Source organism: Hippichthys cyanospilos, chromosome 2 (genome assembly GCF_059441005.1).
Source record: "Hippichthys cyanospilos isolate Australia breed blue-spotted pipefish chromosome 2, RoL_Hcya_1.0, whole genome shotgun sequence".
In the NCBI taxonomy this organism is placed as follows: Eukaryota; Metazoa; Chordata; class Actinopteri; order Syngnathiformes; family Syngnathidae; genus Hippichthys; species Hippichthys cyanospilos.
Window position 1 is genome coordinate 26,626,081 of NC_142370.1, and position 17,723 is coordinate 26,643,803.

General features: G+C 41.2%; 1 protein-coding gene across 4 annotated transcripts in view; it reads right to left on the reverse strand.

The window, feature by feature from the left end:
• znf385a (zinc finger protein 385A) overlaps positions 1–17,723 on the reverse strand; it is an 89,616-nt gene that overhangs the window by 31,733 nt on the left and 40,160 nt on the right. For 3 of the 4 annotated variants that reach the window (XM_088408291.1, XM_088408290.1, XM_088408289.1), the window contains one exon: positions 8,375–8,544. In XM_088408291.1, coding sequence (XP_088264417.1) covers positions 8,375–8,470 — 96 coding nt within the window. In that variant the 5' untranslated portion in view covers positions 8,471–8,544. Of the gene's footprint in view, positions 1–4,103; positions 4,417–8,374; positions 8,545–17,723 lie in introns of those variants that run through there. The other variant, XM_088408292.1, reaches the window with a different exon arrangement.

Consider the following 17,723-nt stretch of genomic DNA (forward strand, 5'->3'; position numbering starts at 1 on the left):
AGGAGTAGGAGCCGGAAGGACTGTTATGGAAGGAACAGTTCTCCATGGCATGTACCGTTATCGAATTACGGGAGTAGCTGACGTCGAGAAACCATACCAGTGGCTGGTTAAGGCTGGGCTGAAAGACACCATGGCGGAACTAATCATGGCAGCACAAGAACAGGCCCTAAACACAATATCAATAGAGGCCGTGGTCTACCACCAGGTAGGCTCACAGGTGCAGGCTGTGCAAAGAAGCCCCAAAGACCTTACAACTTATCACAGCAGGGTGTAAGATGCTGGCGGGAAAGGCATACATGGAGTGGAGTAGCATAACTGAACGGCCCACACCTCAAAAGGTGGTGGAGAACAACTGGGCTAATATTTATATATATATATATATATATATATATATATATATATATATATATATATATATATATATATATATATATATATATATATATATATATAGTGAACATGAGCACCACATAAAATAGAAAAGGAACAACCACAGCAAGCTACAATAGATGTACATTGTATACCACAGACACCCCCCCCCCCTCCCAAAAACAAAAAAAATTGCAGCCTTCATGATTTGAAATGTGATTAGCCCAATGTTTTGCATTGGACACCACAGTTTCCAGCAAGCCTCCAAGCTGCCTTCAGATGTTACATGCGGTATTCCAAGCAGCATGGTGCAGGTGTGCGTTACACGCTGAACGAGGGAGCTTGCGCTGTGACCGGCCGTTGCCCCTCTGGAGAGCGTTTAACAAGAGCTGAGGTAACTGTGCACATGAATTATGGGCTTGAGTCCAGTTCCCTGGGTGGAGGTCAGCTACGATCCAGCCAGTCGATTCAGCTGTTAAAAACACAGTGCAGCTGCCAAGAGGCCTTTGTGGGAGGGAGGCTCAAACAGAAACCAACCCAAACTCCCTCTAAGCTCGGGCAAGTAAACACTCTGTGATAATGTCAGCTGGTCCTTGACAGTCTGAAAATCCAAAAGCTTTGATGTTGACAAGAATTCCAATTACACTCGTGCACAGAGATCCAATTTAATTTTATTGTGATACCTGTGGCTCATATATTTCCCTATTGAAAGAAACTGACATGCCAGTAATATCTTCCACTAAGTCAACGTTTTGCAAGCGAAAGCAAAACATTCATCCATCCATTTTTTAGAGACTCTTATTCCCACAGGGGTCGCAGGCATGCTGGCGCCTATCTCAGCTGGCTTCGGGCAGTAGACGGGGAACATCCTGAACTGCTTGCTAGCCAATCGCAGGGCACACTGAGACAAACAACCATTCACGCACTCAATCACACCCGAGGACAATTCTTTCTGTCTACGTCACCTGTCATGCATGTTTTTGGAGTGTGGGAGGAAGCTGGAGTGCCCAGAGAGAACCCAAGACAGCAAAACATCTGTCTTAAAAAAAAAATTGTAAGTTGAGCATCGCATCTCAATAGGCAAACGCTATCTTTTATTTTTGCATCTGCCATAACCCTGTTGGTATGGAACAGGGCTGGGCAATTCCAGGCCTCGGGGGCCAGTGTCCTGCATGTTTTTTTTGTTTTCTCTCTCAAACACAGCAGATTCAAATGATTAGGATTATTTTCAAGTTTCAGCTGAGCTTGTTGATGAGCTAATGGTTTAAATCAGATGTGTTAGGGAGAGAAAACTGGAAAACATGCAGGACACCGGCCCTCGAGGGCCGGAATTGCCCACCACTGGTAAAGAACTCCATTCATTTATGCATGGATCACGATTACTGTTCAATTATTTCTCAGCAACTTATAACTTGATTACTAACTTGATTCTTTGTAATTGATCCCTTTCTAACCTCTGTTGTGCTACCTTCCTATCTCCTGTGGTGCCAAGTCACAAAGTAGAAATACTTCCTTACCCCAATGAAGCAATTTTTCAAGGGTTCGTATTTTACCGGAGTACAGCATTTATTTTTTCTGATGCTGTTTTCTGTTACACTTGTCAAGTAAACATAACTACCCCCGGTTTACGTCGCCCCTGCCTTCATAAAACAACACCGTCTCTTCTCAAATATGGCGGTCAGGTCTACTAGAGGTACCGCGCTCATGCGTCACTAATTACGTCACTAGAATGCTGGACTGCTATCGGACAGCGTCACGACTCCCTAAGATACTGGTCTGCTATTGTTCCGCGTCGCGGGGTCGGTAAGATGCTGGTCTGCACTTGGTAATGGGGTCACAAAGATGGTGGCATGCTACATCTGGTCGGAGTGCTTACAATATCGTATTTATTGTGCATTTTAGTGCTTAATTCAAACTTGAATTGGTTAGCTAGCCATGGGTCCCAAGATTGCAAGTGATGTTAAAGAGCGAAGTAAGATGATGATTAGTACGGAAACGAAGCTGGAGATAACCAAGAAATACGAAGAAGGCTAAAGTAGCCTAGCCTTGGATTAGGCTACCCTCACTAGCCTGTGGGCCATAACAAGCTCGTCACTCAAAGGTAAATAAATCCTTTATATATATTTTTATTTATGATGTTATTTAATTTTATATGTGCATATTATACATAAGTAGCACTTACTATACTATTTTGTTACCAACGTTTTTAACTGTATATACAATTTTGATGTTTTTACCTGGGGTTTTACACGCATTAGCTAATTCACATAGGCTTGTGCTGCCCGCCATACAGGGAATTTGCGGTATGATCCCAAACGTAGAACGAATTAATCTCGTAAAGCGGGGGCCCACTGTACCTACAAAATAAAATATTTATCTTGTCCAGGATCAGAGGAAGCTCGAGTAAGTCCGGGTTGACCTCAAGCAATAAAAAGTAAGCACCTTGGATTGGTCTGCAATAACAACCAATCACAGAGCACCTATAGAAACAGACAATAATGCACACTCACATTTTCACCATCACTGAAAGGGAATGAACTCACACTCCCTGCTTTTATATACGTTCTGGCTTTGGGATAGTTTGCCTCTCTGTCAGATTTGAATTTAGATTGAAATGTCTCTTAAAGACCCACTTTTTCTTGCCTTCGTTTAAAATGCTTTGAATATTGACATCATCGTTGTACTTCACTGTGTTTCTGCGCGTTTGCTTGTTTTCTGTTTTATTTGCAAAGTTATTTTACTGTATAGCACTTTGGTTGACCATATGAAATGTGCTTTAGAAAAGAAACCTTTCTTGCCTGTGACCGGAGTTATAATCATAAAACATGAATTTGTATATTTGTATTAGGTAGAGTATTTCTCGTGTAACATTGCCAATAGATATTTGAATGTACAGTATTTTCCTTTTAAATGCTACCTTGATTACAGTGTACCCAAAACATGTCAACTCGTCACTGCCATTACTTGACAGCTTTTTTGGCCTCTATTATTGATTCTCTTGTTGATTAAATGGTGCCTGATTGTCGTGGGGCAGCATTTGTCACTGGAAAAACTCTGCTTGTCATCATTGAAGGAAATCTCATACCTCCTCACTCATGGATGGAACTTCATCCTCTCAAATGGCAACACTTGCCCTTACACAGTGGCGTTCATCAGAGATGACCACCACATTTTAGGAGTAGAAAGAATGGAGCAGCCTGCCAACAGTGCTGACCTGATGCCAACAAGTAGGATCCATTCAGGTGTCGCGTTCACGCTTGAGCAAGGGTCACAAGCGTGTTGAAGGAATGAAATGCCATCCAGAAGTGTGTGACCGGGCTGCATGCAAAGTTCCTAACAGGCCATCAAAGCATTTTTTCTTATCTCTCAAAAGGAATGAAGTACACTGTTTTCTTTCACTATCCCGGCAAGCCTTTCTCATGCCCTTTTGTCATATATCATATATCGCTGTCTCATTTCCCGTCGTGTCTATATTCTCAAACATTTCTTTTCACTTCAGGTCCTTGCTGTGTTTGATCAATTCTCGACAGCAAATTGTTTTCATCATGTCGAACTTGAGCAGCGGGGAATGCTCCAAGGGGCACCACTCTTGCACCCGGAGTGTAATCTGCACTGAAGTGGATGTAACACAGTCTTTGAAGCACACGTTGTGCTTGACTGGAGGCCAGATTAAGACACAGCGGGGTGAAAGAGGAAGAAGACAAAAAAACATTGCCAAGGAACTGCGTACTCACCTTTTTCTCTTCAATGTCTGTGGAAGCTTGGAGCTGCATTTTCCTTTGCATGTGTGTGTGTACTGCTGTCACAGGTGTGTGTTTGGATCTCAGAGTGTGTGAGGCTAAAAGTGCGTAATGCACTTTCCTCCCTTATCTACCTTCCCGCTCACTTGTCAAAGATGAATAGAGACAAACTTATAGAACTTTTGCCTCTTGGTACATTGTCGTCAATGGCGCCTTGGGTTGTCCTTTTTCGAGATGTTGGGATGCTCTCGCCAAACTCCGCAAGTGTTTCCACACCTTCTGTCTTGCGTCCTCCTCTTGCGCTCAACTTTCCTTCACCATGCCCTAATGCTTGCCATGGTGAGACCCTCAAGCTGCACTGCAGTGTCTCCTCCCCTTCTCCTTCGCTCTCCCCTCCTTCTCATGCATATTTGCTCTCTCTGGATGTGCTTGAAGGATTATGAGAGTGTTCCACTTACCCCCCTGCTTGCCAATGTTCAGCTTTTCCCACCATCTCGGTCGGACAAGCAAAACTAATGACATGCTTTACGCTTGTTTGCCAAGTCAGCGCATACTTATATATGTACAGAACCAGGTGGCACATGTGTACCAAGTATCATATACGGAACTGTGTTTCGTGCACTGTGAATTTTCGCCACCCAGTAGAGATCTTTTCTCTGTATAAGATGGTACTCATTCGTCATTGTGCGTAAGAGTTGCTAACTCCAAGTGGTCAGCCCGGACAAAGGCATTTTCTATCGGGCTTCCAGTTTCCGAAGAATGCTCGCTCTTTGTGAAAATGAGAGCAGCTACAGCAGTAGAAATATTTTCATCTTTACTAGCAGGCTACAAGCCTCTTGCCCCTCCTCAACACATGACATATAGCGTTTGGCCTCCTCCCTTGGCCCGGCCTCCTTTCTTCCTTGGAGAGAGGCTAGGTGGCGATTTCGATGTATTTGGTAACAGTGGGCCTGTTAAGTCCTTTGAGACATTGTTCTGCTTCAGGCCTGAAATGCATTTTTGCCAGATGCCAAAAAAATCAATCAATCAAAAAAATGAAAACAATAAAATAATAAAAAGACAATGAAAATTACAAGAATGTGTGATGATAATGCAAGCTGGAACCATAGTTGTCTATGTCTTAAAAAAAAAACAAAAAAACACACACATCGCTAGTGTATTGGTAATTGGTAATAGCTTCATCTCTGTGTCTATATTGCTGAGTCCTAATGATTCACTTATCACCCAAAAATGTGTTTGTTTGCTTTTTTTGATCAAATGTTGATTGATTTGGTTTGTGTAATATTTGACATTCATCTAGGGAGAAATGGAACCTGCTGCTCCAAGATACAGTATTTGTGTTGCATTACTTTTTTTCTGTGGAAATGACAAACTGACTCCGAAGATTACAATATTTTTACCCCGACTATAGAACTTTACGACTTATGAGTACTTAAGGGATTTTTATTTAGATTTGTTTTCATCATATGTTCCTTCAAATACCATCAACCAGTGAAAATGGTACAGTGATTATTATGCAGTGTGATAAGTTCAATAATATGATTCACAGGAGGACATACCGGTAGATCAATATGAATATAATAAAGACATGAATACATCTTCACATTTTTGAGGGTGTTATAAATAAATCTATGACCAAACCAATTATTCTAACAAGCTGATCATTTTGAAATTCGCCTGATGAGACTTACGATTGCCATTTCCTGACCTTTCGGCTATCTTTGAAGAAGCATGTGCATGTGGTCTATATTGGGACCAACACATAGTATACAGTAAACCAGCTCCATCTCTATCCAAGACCCCATTGGCAGTGACAGGAATGTAGAGTACAAATCATATTACAGGACCATTAAAGCTGTATATAGAGAGAGGTGATGTAGGAGAGGCCTTTCCTCTGTTATAGAGGTAATAACCCTCAATGTTAATGTAGGGCTAATTAAGATGTACAAACACAGTGGGCTCAAATACCAAGAGAGATGAATAGAGACATTTTGCCAGCTTAATGTATAAGGATATTTCTTAATCTTCATGTTATATAACAGTAAAGTGCTCAATCGGCAGAAAGACACCAGCAGACGTTGAGGACTCTCAAACACTATTCAGATTTTGCACGTTATCCAAAAGCGCTGAAGGAAAAAGCAAAAAACAAAAACAAAAGTGTGTTAAATGATGCTTCCGCATCGATGTAAACATCAACAAGCAGCTATCAAATACATAAAGAAGGCAGAGGCATCTGCAAGCAATAAAGTCCTCTATGTAAAAACGTCAGACTATTTCAAAGTTGTTGTTTTTTTAATTGTAGTTTCTAAACAGTCGTAGCATGCATTGCATGCATTCCGGGATGATGTATAGCACTTTAGGGAGACCCTGCCTTCAAATTCGAGCAGGAATCTCAGCTGCAATCAGTTTCGGTCTCATCTACTTCCAGCCCTCCTCTATGTGTTGTTCGGGGTCACAGACAGTCTCCATCTATCCCACTTGATTTGGAGCTGAAGCCCAACTACACTCTGAACTGGTCTTCAGTCAATCACAAGGAACAAAAACAACAATTCCCATTAACATTCACACTATCCCTTAGTGGAAACTGGACAGACCCTGACTGGATAGATAAGCTAGTGAAACACTAGACTGATATGGCCTGTCATTGTTCCATTACAGCACTAAAATGAGACAAGAAAAAAACGAATCTAACTGCATTATACAATATAAGTACGAATGTGTCAGTGCAGTCAAACTTGTTTCTTTTCTTTTCTATGGTTCCCTCTCCTGGCTGAAGGGTCATATAACACCTTTCAGAGATTTTTCTGATTCAATTGCTGCTGGATTGCGTATTTTGAAACTAAATGAGAAGGAAAAGAGTGGCAACAGGTCGGCACCAATTTAAAAAAATGTTGACCTCATAATAGCTTGTTGTGCTTTTCTCAAGCAATACTGGGGTAAAAGTGTTATGAAAGAAGCTGAAACTAAAAGAATGAAACAGTAATTATTTACCGGATCTTTTATGGCCGTTGCGGGGTGGGTCACCCATACAATAATTTTCGGAAGTCACTGGTTAAATTTCATATTAGTCAAACCCAGGCCAAACAATGAATGAACTGCATTTCTATTTGGTAAATGCATCTTTTAACTGAACTGTAAGAAATCTTACGGAGCTACTATAGAATAACGACAGCAACTTCCATAATAATAATAATAATAATAATAATAATAATAATAATAATAATAATAATAATAATAATAATAATAATAATAATAAAACATCCCAACCATTTCAAATGCTTTTCACAATTAATCCAACTCCCATCTTTTCTAGCTTGAGTAAAGATTTGGCCTGTTCTTAACCTCACTTTGAACAACCTGTAATCATTTCAACCATTCAAAACAAATTAAGATAACAATGTTTGCCATTTGTCATGAAATGTTATTGTATGAAATCAGAAGCTACTTATTTAATAAGTCAAACACTACAGCTACAGTACAGAACGTTTTTACCTATTTGCCTTGGACAATCAAGGGGCGACTGTGTGGTGAAATGCTTATCAGGCTTATCGCTCCCCACTTCAAACATAGCTTTTGTGGTTTAACATATTGATGAGAAATGTGTTGACATTCTCAAATGTAGTTTGGAGGAGCAACATTAGCTGAATTGATGACGTGTTGAATGCCTCCAAGATCTGCTTTGAATTATGAACACCTTTTCTAGGCCAGGGGGAAAAAAGGAAAGTACCGCTGTCACAATAAACACAGAATCAAACAAACTGTGCAATTTGAAGTATAGCGCTCTGGCCCTACCTTTCATTTGTTATCTTCGACCCATACAAGAAGACTTATTTCATTGAGGCAAACCTAAAATATTACTGGCAATAGTAATGATATATTTTTTTCTAAACTTGAGGAACTGAAAAAGTAACATAAAAAGTATTCCTATTAAAATCACATAAAACATTACTTATACACGGATTGTACAGATGTAGTGTATGCATGTACATACATCTATACACATGCATTTGTATATATGTATTGTGTATAAAAGTATGTAAAGGTGTGTCATATGTTTGCATTTAAGTGTGTGTGTGTGTGTGTGTGTGTGTGTCACATCATAGATTGGCTCCTGTCCCTTTGTAGTAATGAAAATAACAGTGACACCAGTGCATCATCTTCAATGCAATTACATTCTGACAGTGGATTTAATCCTCCCAAACAGCACGCTGCAGCAATAGCTTGGGTCCATTCAAAGTGGTCTCAATTTCTCTTTTGCTTCTTACCGCACTGAAGTTGTGGAAGAGGCTAATGGTGTGAGGATTTGGGGGAGGAGGTGGTGGTGGAGGAGTCTCCATGGGGAACTGAAGGAAGGGCTTCATGTCCAGGTGAGGCTGGATTACTGTTGAGGTCCGCAAGAATGCTGGTACCGCAGCCCCGGCACGATTTATACCTCCTGTACACAGAAATGACATATTTATATTTTTGTAATTTTTTAACCCGTGATGTGGATATGATCCAAGAAAAAACCTTGACTGTGCTGGTTTGCACGTGTGTCCCCCAGAGTTTGGTTCGGAATGAACTTCAATATCATTCCATAAGCAACTATTTGTCAGTGGGTGCATGATAGGCAAGACTGTGGAAGATTTGAAGTATGAATCTTGTGTTAGTTTGGATTTTTGTCTTTCCTGCTCTCTTGCTTCCTGCCACTTTCCAAACAAACATTAGCTTAAAAGGTGGTGTGAATGTGAATGTGGGTGCTTGTTTGTCTAGAAGTGCTCTGCGATTGGCTGGTGACAAGTACAGGATGTATACCAAAGTCATCTGGGATAGACTCCAGCTCGCCTGTGACCTTAAACGTGGATACGCTTCTTTATTCAAACCCACATTTTGTGATCTTTGTACATTTATGACACCCATATAATTTACTCTGCTGCCCTACAGTTCCATTGTATTAATTTTCAATTTCAGCCAAACACACTTTTGTACCTAATCACCCATTGTTTGCAAATGTTATAGCTGCACCCTAGAAACAAAAATTAGCCAATCACACAAAGCACAGAACAAGCAGAATTTAAGGTGATAAACTGTAAATCAAACACCTGTTTTTGAGTCTGTGGAAGACATTTAATGACAATTTAGCTTGGATTGTGGAGTATATCACCAAAACATAATCTGCTGTAAGTGAGTCTAATACAGCCAAAAGAGCATGGCTTTGACATTAATCAGAGCAAGTTAAAAACCAACTAGTTAACCATACCTAAACAATTATGATCATGAAGTGTCAATTTCCACCATGTCGAATTATGAATGAATGTATCCGTTACAGTGTAAATCCCAGCCAGTGCAAGCAATTAATCTTATGTGGCATGTAACATGTACCTCTTCTCAACTGACGCGTCACACATTCAAAGTCTAGCAGAAGAGAAAGCTTAAAACCATGACTACAACCATTTAAAATGTTTGCTCAACCGCTCTGCTTTTTTGCTTTTTTTTCTAAACCAGTGGTGCCATTGAAGCCATTGCCTCCCGGAGGTATGTGTGACACTGTAAAAAGGTCTACCAGCCTTTATAGGTTTCGTGTAGTTAGGAACGTATCCTGCCGGCGTTTAATTTCCCTAAAAATAAATGCAAGGCTGACATAGTGATACATGGCTCCCTGTGCCCATCATCTGTACTCTTCCCGCCTTGTCTCCTCTTTAACCTCCGTCAAGGATGATAGTGATGGGGCTCACACAGCAAAACTCAACCTCAGCAAGCTCTCGGATTAAGCCTTTTAATATCCGCCGTCGGATTGCGCTGGTGTTCAAATTCCCTCTCTGACTTAAAGCTTTTGCTGCTCTCCTTTCGGGGATCGCTCGGAGCTACAGTATATTCTCTTACTCGAGCCTTTGCTTTTCTTTTCCCTCGCTTGCCCTTGGAGGTTTTTCATCTACCTGCCTCTGCACTCGCAAGATGTAATTTGAGTCTTTTTCGACACCCCTGCATTTTCATCAAGCTTAAAGTCAGCTGAATGAGATCAGAGGAAGTAATGCAGCTTCTGCGTGGATGTCGACCAAAGCTCTCCACAAAATTTGGATTAGAGAGAGTTACTTTGTCAGACTGAGAAAAAGTGCTGTCAAGTACAGATTGCCTTCTGCTGCGCATCTGTCGGCCTTGAGGTGGTGAGGACTGCATCATTACCTCTACTTAAGCACGTTGAGCACTAAAAACGTGGCCACTAAAAACATTTATGCAGACGTGAACACACTCACATGGTCTGTTTAATGATTTGGCCATTAGAAAATCAAAATTAAGACAAATATCATATCACAGTCTGCCTGGCCACCCAGCTCATTCTGCTTCACAAACCTGTTTGATCGCATTGCAACCCATCAGCCCATGACCACCAGGGGAAACCGATTAACCAAGCAGTATGTGAACCTGCATTTTTAAGCCAGTCTTACCAGATCATAATTTCACGAACGAAGGTTTTGAATCAAGCAAAATGAGGCGTTTTCTGAAATTTAGGCGTTATGGAGCGTGTCCCCAGACTGGCCCGTTGTGTTGATTCTGTGTGGATATTGTGTCATCAAATACTGAAACCAGTTTGATGTTAAAAATCCCTGCAGGCAACCCACTTGACGAACTGAAATGACCTAGTGTATACCAGGGGCGTCACTAGCCCTAATAAATTAGGAATTATGACAGACTATTATAAAGTATTCAATATAATGAATGATCTTATGTCAAGTTTAATAAACTGCTTTATGCAAATGTTTATAGGTAAATGTCATTTCGTCCAATATAAGTCAATGGGACTTTTTGGAATAGAAAATGAAGATGTATGGGAAAAGGATAAACATTTACAATGAGAAAAATATGTGCAGTCATCTCGTGAATATGTAGAATAATATTAAATTGGAGGTACAGTATCAAAATAGAAAAACATTTATTTATCTGAGAAGTGAAGGTAGTCCAACCACCGACTCTTCCCACATTGGTCAGTACCCTTGGGTGACTTCTCTTGTCAGTACATGTTATTGTGCATTTGGATTCATCATTCAAATATACCCAAGCAAATGTGATACATTATGTTTTAGGAATTGGTTATTTGTACTTTTCCGTATACACATATTACACCAGCGCTCCCCAAACGCCGGTCCGCAGCCCCGTACCGGTCCGTGCATCAACTGGTACTTGGCCGCATGGGCCACACCCGAAATAATGTTTTATCCATTATCCAAGTCTGAAAGCTTTTTTTTTTATTTTTAAAACCTTTTATTTTGAAAACAGGATGGAGTCTTTTGGAGTTTTTTCAGTCACTTGATTGCCAAAATGTCACTCACAAAGAAGGGGAAAAGGCAGAATCAGGAGACAGGTGATGAGCCTACAATTTTGGAGAAAAAGAAAGCTTTTAACGGGAAATATGTACCAGGAGTCCTCTTTGAAATGACTTCTCGCGGTAAGGACTTCCAGTGCTACTTCGTCCAAAAAGGACCCACAAATTGACAAGGAATGGATTCTCTACCTTTTTTGTCATGTTCTTTTATTGTTTGTTGTAGGTCAGTTTGGGGGGATTTCTCTTCTTTTCTGTTGTGGACTGTTTCTGGGTTTTTGTTGTGTTTTTGAGGTGTGGGGTTTTAGTTCATGTGTTAAATTTATTTGTTGTTTCTTTCGAGCCTTTCCTCGGCAGTGTGATTCTGGCCACCTGTCTGTGTTAAACTGGCCCCGTGTGTTGACCAATCAGCTCCCTCTGCCATTTGTTTCCTGTTCAAATGTGTCATGTTGTCTAGTTAGTTGTGAGTGTATTTAGTTTTCAGTTTCCTTTCAATTGGTGTTGGGTTATTGTTGTACTCTTGTTATCGCTCTGTCTTACTTGCATACTGTCTGTCTGCCGAAGATATTGCTAGTCTCAGTTAGTTTTGTTTTTGTGTTCTCCCGAGTTCAAGTTCATTTTGTCGTAGTTCATTTCTGAGTTTTAATTTGTTACTTTATTTTCGTCCGTCCACCTTTTTTTCGTTTTTCAAATTAACTAAACCATTATATTACTGAGTGCAAGGTGACACCTTCCACCTTCTCACCCTCTATGCTGGATTGTAACAGTTTCCATTTTGGAATGATTTTTCACCCTGTCTCAATAGATCTTGTGTATATAGACACATGTTTTACATGGTTTAATTGCTTTGCAGCAATATTGTCTAATATGTTACAGCAGGTAATGTCAGAAAGAGAACCCTATGCAGATGAATCTTGAGCAAATCAAACAGAAGGCTTTTTTGTTGTTGTTGGGGGGGGGGGGTGATTTTTTAATATAAGATGAGACAGTCAAGGAAAGGTAGGTAAGCGGACACAGATTTGCTGAAGCTTCTGGGAGCAGCAGCAATCGCAGCAGCATTAGGGAAAAGATGGAGGTGCCAGCTTGCCTTTATGTGAGAAAGTCAAGCAGGCACCTTTCCATCTCATTGTGCGAGTAGGTGTGCTCAGATTGAGATGTTTGATGCTCATGGAAAACAGGACGGGTTTATAAAATTTAAGAACGTCCTCCTTTGATTTGCATGATGCAAGAGAGTCACGTAAACATAGTTTTGTGTTCTCTTTAAGTTCTTTGCCAAGTAAAAAGCCTTAGTTATGAACCGTGAAGCATGCATAATTTATGTTATCAACTGGAGATTTCTGCTGGCTTTGGATCCAACGAAAATCTGCCTTACACAATTGCATACATTAGTGAGGTAATCTGTTAACTGATATAAAGCAGTTGCTTTTGTAACACCTTCACCGTAATCATCACTTACACCCGGTACTTCCCAACAAATTAGCCATACATTGTAGTGCACTGAGATATGGGTTTGGAATGGATGCTTGAACCCAATAAAACTCAAATAATCTTTGTCTATTAAAATGAATAGAAATTACATTTATGCATTCAGGCCCTCTGCCCCCAAAAACAACAAAAAAAACAGCCTCTAATATTGAACTTTATAAAAAAAAGCAATAATAACCCAATACATAGTTTGTGCATCAAACTTGATTATGCTTGTGTGGCTGCATGTTCTCCCCGCATCCGCGTGGGTTTTCTTCAGGCACTCCGGCTTCTTCCCACATTCCCAAAACATGCATTGGTAGATGCAATGGAGCCTCTAAATTGTTCTTAGGTGTGGTTGAGAGTGTGAATGCTTGTTTGTCTCTATGTGCGCTGCCATTGTCCGGCAACCTGTTCAGGGTGTCTCCCCCCCTCACCCCCTACTTCTCGCTGCTTTCGAAGCACTGATGTCAGTATAGACACAAATGCATCACAGTCAGAAATCCTGTGGTAGACTGACACATACATAGTGGGTAAGCTCGGCAAGCAAAATCCAACATTTTGCACGTCTTTGAAGATTAAGACTCATGTCAAATATGAAGCAACTTATCCCACAATCAGTCACACAGCAACATTTTCACGCTCTTTTAAATCCTCTTGAAAAATTACAAATCATTACGACAAATCATCCCTCCCCAATCTGACATTAAAAACCCTGACCACCTTTAGTCAAATATTCTTCAAAATATATATTATTCCTGAACTGGCAATGTGAAAACCCCGTGGCCTTGACACGTTTCATTTCGAAAGAACCCGTCAAGTGGCATAAAGATGACCTGATGCCATACTGCATTTGTCCCCCAGATCCATTCTGAGCTGCCAGCTATCATCAAGTCAAACTTATATATAGCTGTTCCTGCGCTTTCTTTGAGTCAGCACAAGAGCTGCTGGTGAAGCACCAAAGTTAATCGTTTATAGCCCACAAGAGGGTACTGCTAATGACCCTATGAGTTCTCTTATTCACACCTGAAAATCACCACTGAAGATGAAACCATCTTTTTGAAATCCTGTTCTCCGATAAATGCTTCCCTGTGAAGGTTGGTACAATATTGGTAGATAGCGTGATAAAAATCTTTTTTTTCCTGGGATTGCTATTGATTAATATGAGGGCAATGCAGGGAATGCCGGGAAGGCTCGAACATGTTTCATTTCATTCATACTATCAGAAGATGCATGTAAAGTATGTGCGTACGCTCACTGTTTGTCAGTGTCAGTGAGGGCTCATCAAAAAGGTCACGGGGGCTAAGTTACTTTGAAACAATCCAGCAATCTCCGCTCAAACATGTTCTCATTTAAATGTAGAGTACATAGGTGTAGAGAAGAAAACGAAGGTATGAAGAATTGCAGTTTGCATTCGTGTCTGATTCAGAAAATGCTTTGATAATCATACAGTAGTTCCTTTTAGTGTACACCCAAGCTACCAATTTGCAGAACAACAATTCGGCTAATGTCATTGCAATTTAAAAGACGGGGCAGATGACGATTTTGTCTGTGGTGGGATTCATAAATGTCATTTTGGCCAATGAAGAAAAACGCCTGTACACTCTATTCTCAGCTCTGAGATGTTCTTCCAAAATGGGAAAGATAAAGAATAGAAATTATTCATTTTGAGACAGGTTAGACCGTCAATTGATGGGGTGAGTTTTATGAAAGGCTTGTTGCAATGGTAATGACACCCTGGTGGGATTAATATGACAGTTTAAAGGCCCCCCAAAAGCCCCCCCGGAAACATCTTACTTTGATTTCCACTATGTCACTGAATCAAGGCTTGGAGGATTTAATTGCTAGTCTGTTACTTGGAAAGACGTGCAAGAGTCTTCAAACAACAGATGAAGAGAGAGTGGAGCAATGATTAGCAATGATGTCAAATCATGGAATGTCTGCCTGTGACCTATCTCACCTGCCCAAACTAAAATGTCTTGAACACACACGCACGCACCCATGTGAGGGCTAACGCACGTGAGCCACAGATGCACACCCGGTTAATCCTTGAGATAAATCTCTTGCTGGCTGGCTCCTGGGATGGTAGCAAGTGAACCTTTAGAAGTGGTTGGCTTTTGGACTTGTGGCTTGAGGGATTGTGTGTGCGTGTGTGTGCACGGGTGGGAGGAGGGGCACTATCACTAACACAGAAACACATGCTTGCACTGTGACATGCACATGCATGCAGATCTGGTGGATGGCAAATGCAACTTGATTTGCTGATAAGCATCAATCTTTGCAAAATCAAGTTCTTTGACTTGGTAACGCTGCACAAGCCAAGCGCAGTGAAAGTGGATGTATGTGTGTCTGGGGTTTTACGTGAGTGGCTGGGCTGCATGTCACAACAAGCATTCACTCACTCAGCGCAGGATTTATATACTTAATGAAAATATGCTTGAAATGGCTCAGTCCCAGAGCATTCCCTCATGATATTATGAAACACAAAGTATAATCAAGGCAGAATCGCAGACATGACACAAAATCATTTTGTCGTGTAAAAAATGCTCCGCCCTTGTGTTGCTTTGTGTATGCAGTGAAGGTGTGTGTTTGTGTTGGTTTAAGATCAGTAATGAAAAATAAAACATTGCCAAGGCTCATGGGACTTTGGCATAACTATTTAGCGATGACATCCATACTTTGCTAGTATCGCGCCACTTCTGTGGATCGGTAAAAAGAGGTACAGTACTGGCTTGTACGAACAAAACCTTTTTTCCATCTTTCCATCCATTTTCTCTTGCCATTTATGCTGACTAAGGTCGCTAGCCTGCCGATGGCATCAGATGCCTCTCCCAGTTGTCTTCGGGCAGCAGACGGGGACCCTCTAGACTGTTCACCAGACAATCGCAGAACACCTTTTTTTGGTCTGCCAGTTTTGATGTGTGTTGCTTGTTTCGTCTAAATACGTTCCTTCTCACGTAAATGCTTATCCTTTGGCTGGGGGCCAGACAGGTTTTTCTTTAACAAGATCACAGAGCTGTCCTAAAGACATGCTTGAATGTCACGGGCAGAAGACAACATCTAAGACAATGATGGATGAACTGATGGAATTCTGTTCAAGAAAAACGGGAGTGTTGCTTTGCTGTTTCTGCTGCAAGACAGCAATCAGGTGCGGCATGAGTGGATCAAACTTGATGACATGGATGATGAACGACATGATAGAAGAAAATCGAGGAGTGGTTTCGGGAGGAAGAGAAGGTGAAATAAGCCGGAGAGCAGCCCGATCGTCCTGACTATTTCCATCTGCCTTCTATTGTTCCTTTTTCCACCCCATAGCTCCACAGCCACCCCACCCCCAAAAAACACTGCTGTCCTTCTCTTGTTTGAGTCGGTGGTCACCACCCTGCTGCAACAATAGCCAGCAACTTTACTCCGATGAATCTGCGCCCTCAGGTGTGAAATTCTATCAGCTGGACCAACCCAAATACACTTGGGTGGACAGTCACACAGCAACCCAATTCTCTCCCCAAGATGAGTCCCCCAGCCTTGAGGGAAGGGACGAGACAAAGTTGGATGGATGTAATGCGGGCGATTGATGGCATGGAAAAAAAACACATCTGTACTCTTTTGATGAGCACTAGCAATAAAACGCTAATTCCCGTATTCATCACTCCATTTCATTGTCCCTTCCCCACGGAGGGTAGAGGGCAACCTCCTATCAACCTAATAGAGTGTGTATGTGTGTGTGTGTGGGGGGGGCTTAATTTTTTTTCTTCATGACGGGAAGCAAATCATGGGTTTTACTGTTTTTGTGAGGACTGTTTACACAAGCTCACACCTCTTTTTGATGATCAAGAGTTGCTTTGAGCATAGGTCTGAATTTAAGTTTGGTTGAGGATTAGAGAAAGGAGGGTTAAGCTCTACGTTGTGATGTGAAGGTTAGGGGCTAGGAAATGCAATATGACAATGGCATGTCCCCACTGCGATAGAAAACCCCCTGTGCGTGGGTGTGTGTGTGTGAACGAGGAGGATGCTGGATGTGTACCCTCGATGAATCTTGAGTAGACCTACCTAGCAAGCAAGCGTGTCCTTTAACAAAGCTCCCAATCAGAGCCCAATCTTTTTAAGTGCCAGGATAAGGGATGGAGGGTGGCTTTACTGTAATGTCAGTTGTCATTGCAGCGAACACAAACGACACTTCTATTCAAATCAGCATCCATCACAGTCATCCCTCATGAGAACAGCAGGCTAGGAAGTGTGTGAGTGTGTAAGGGGTAATCCACTATGTAAATCTCCCAATTCAATGATATGGCCAAAAATTGTACCCTAAAACTTACACTCCAAGAGAAGAATTAAAACACGCCTTATAATTAAATTTCCCTGTCATTTCTGTATATATGAAAACATATCCTCCATAAAACTGTGTTTGGATAAATGTTCACTTCAGTTGTTTTAAAGTTCTCCACACCCCAACTTAGAATTTGCCCATGAGAGCAGAGAATGCATAATTTAACATGCTGTGGTTGTTACTGGATGAGATTACGCTCAGTCCTGCAAGCACGACTGTGCATGCGATCACACCAAATGTTAATAAGCGTTGATGAAACCAAAATGAACAAACACAATCGCATCCCAGTGGTAGGCTCTTCTAACAAAGCAGACTGTTTGAAATGTGTGCCGAGAGCTTTTTAAAGTCCATCGAAAGCAACGTCTTCATGAGCATTGATGAGCATATCAGATGCTGAATGTGGTGCAATATGCTTGTCAGATTTGACATTTAACTCTTGTGCATTATTGTGTCCATTTTTTGGACATCTCGTCCACATTCTACTTAAAGTACTTTAGCAAGGGATGGCACATTCCTGGTAGTGTAA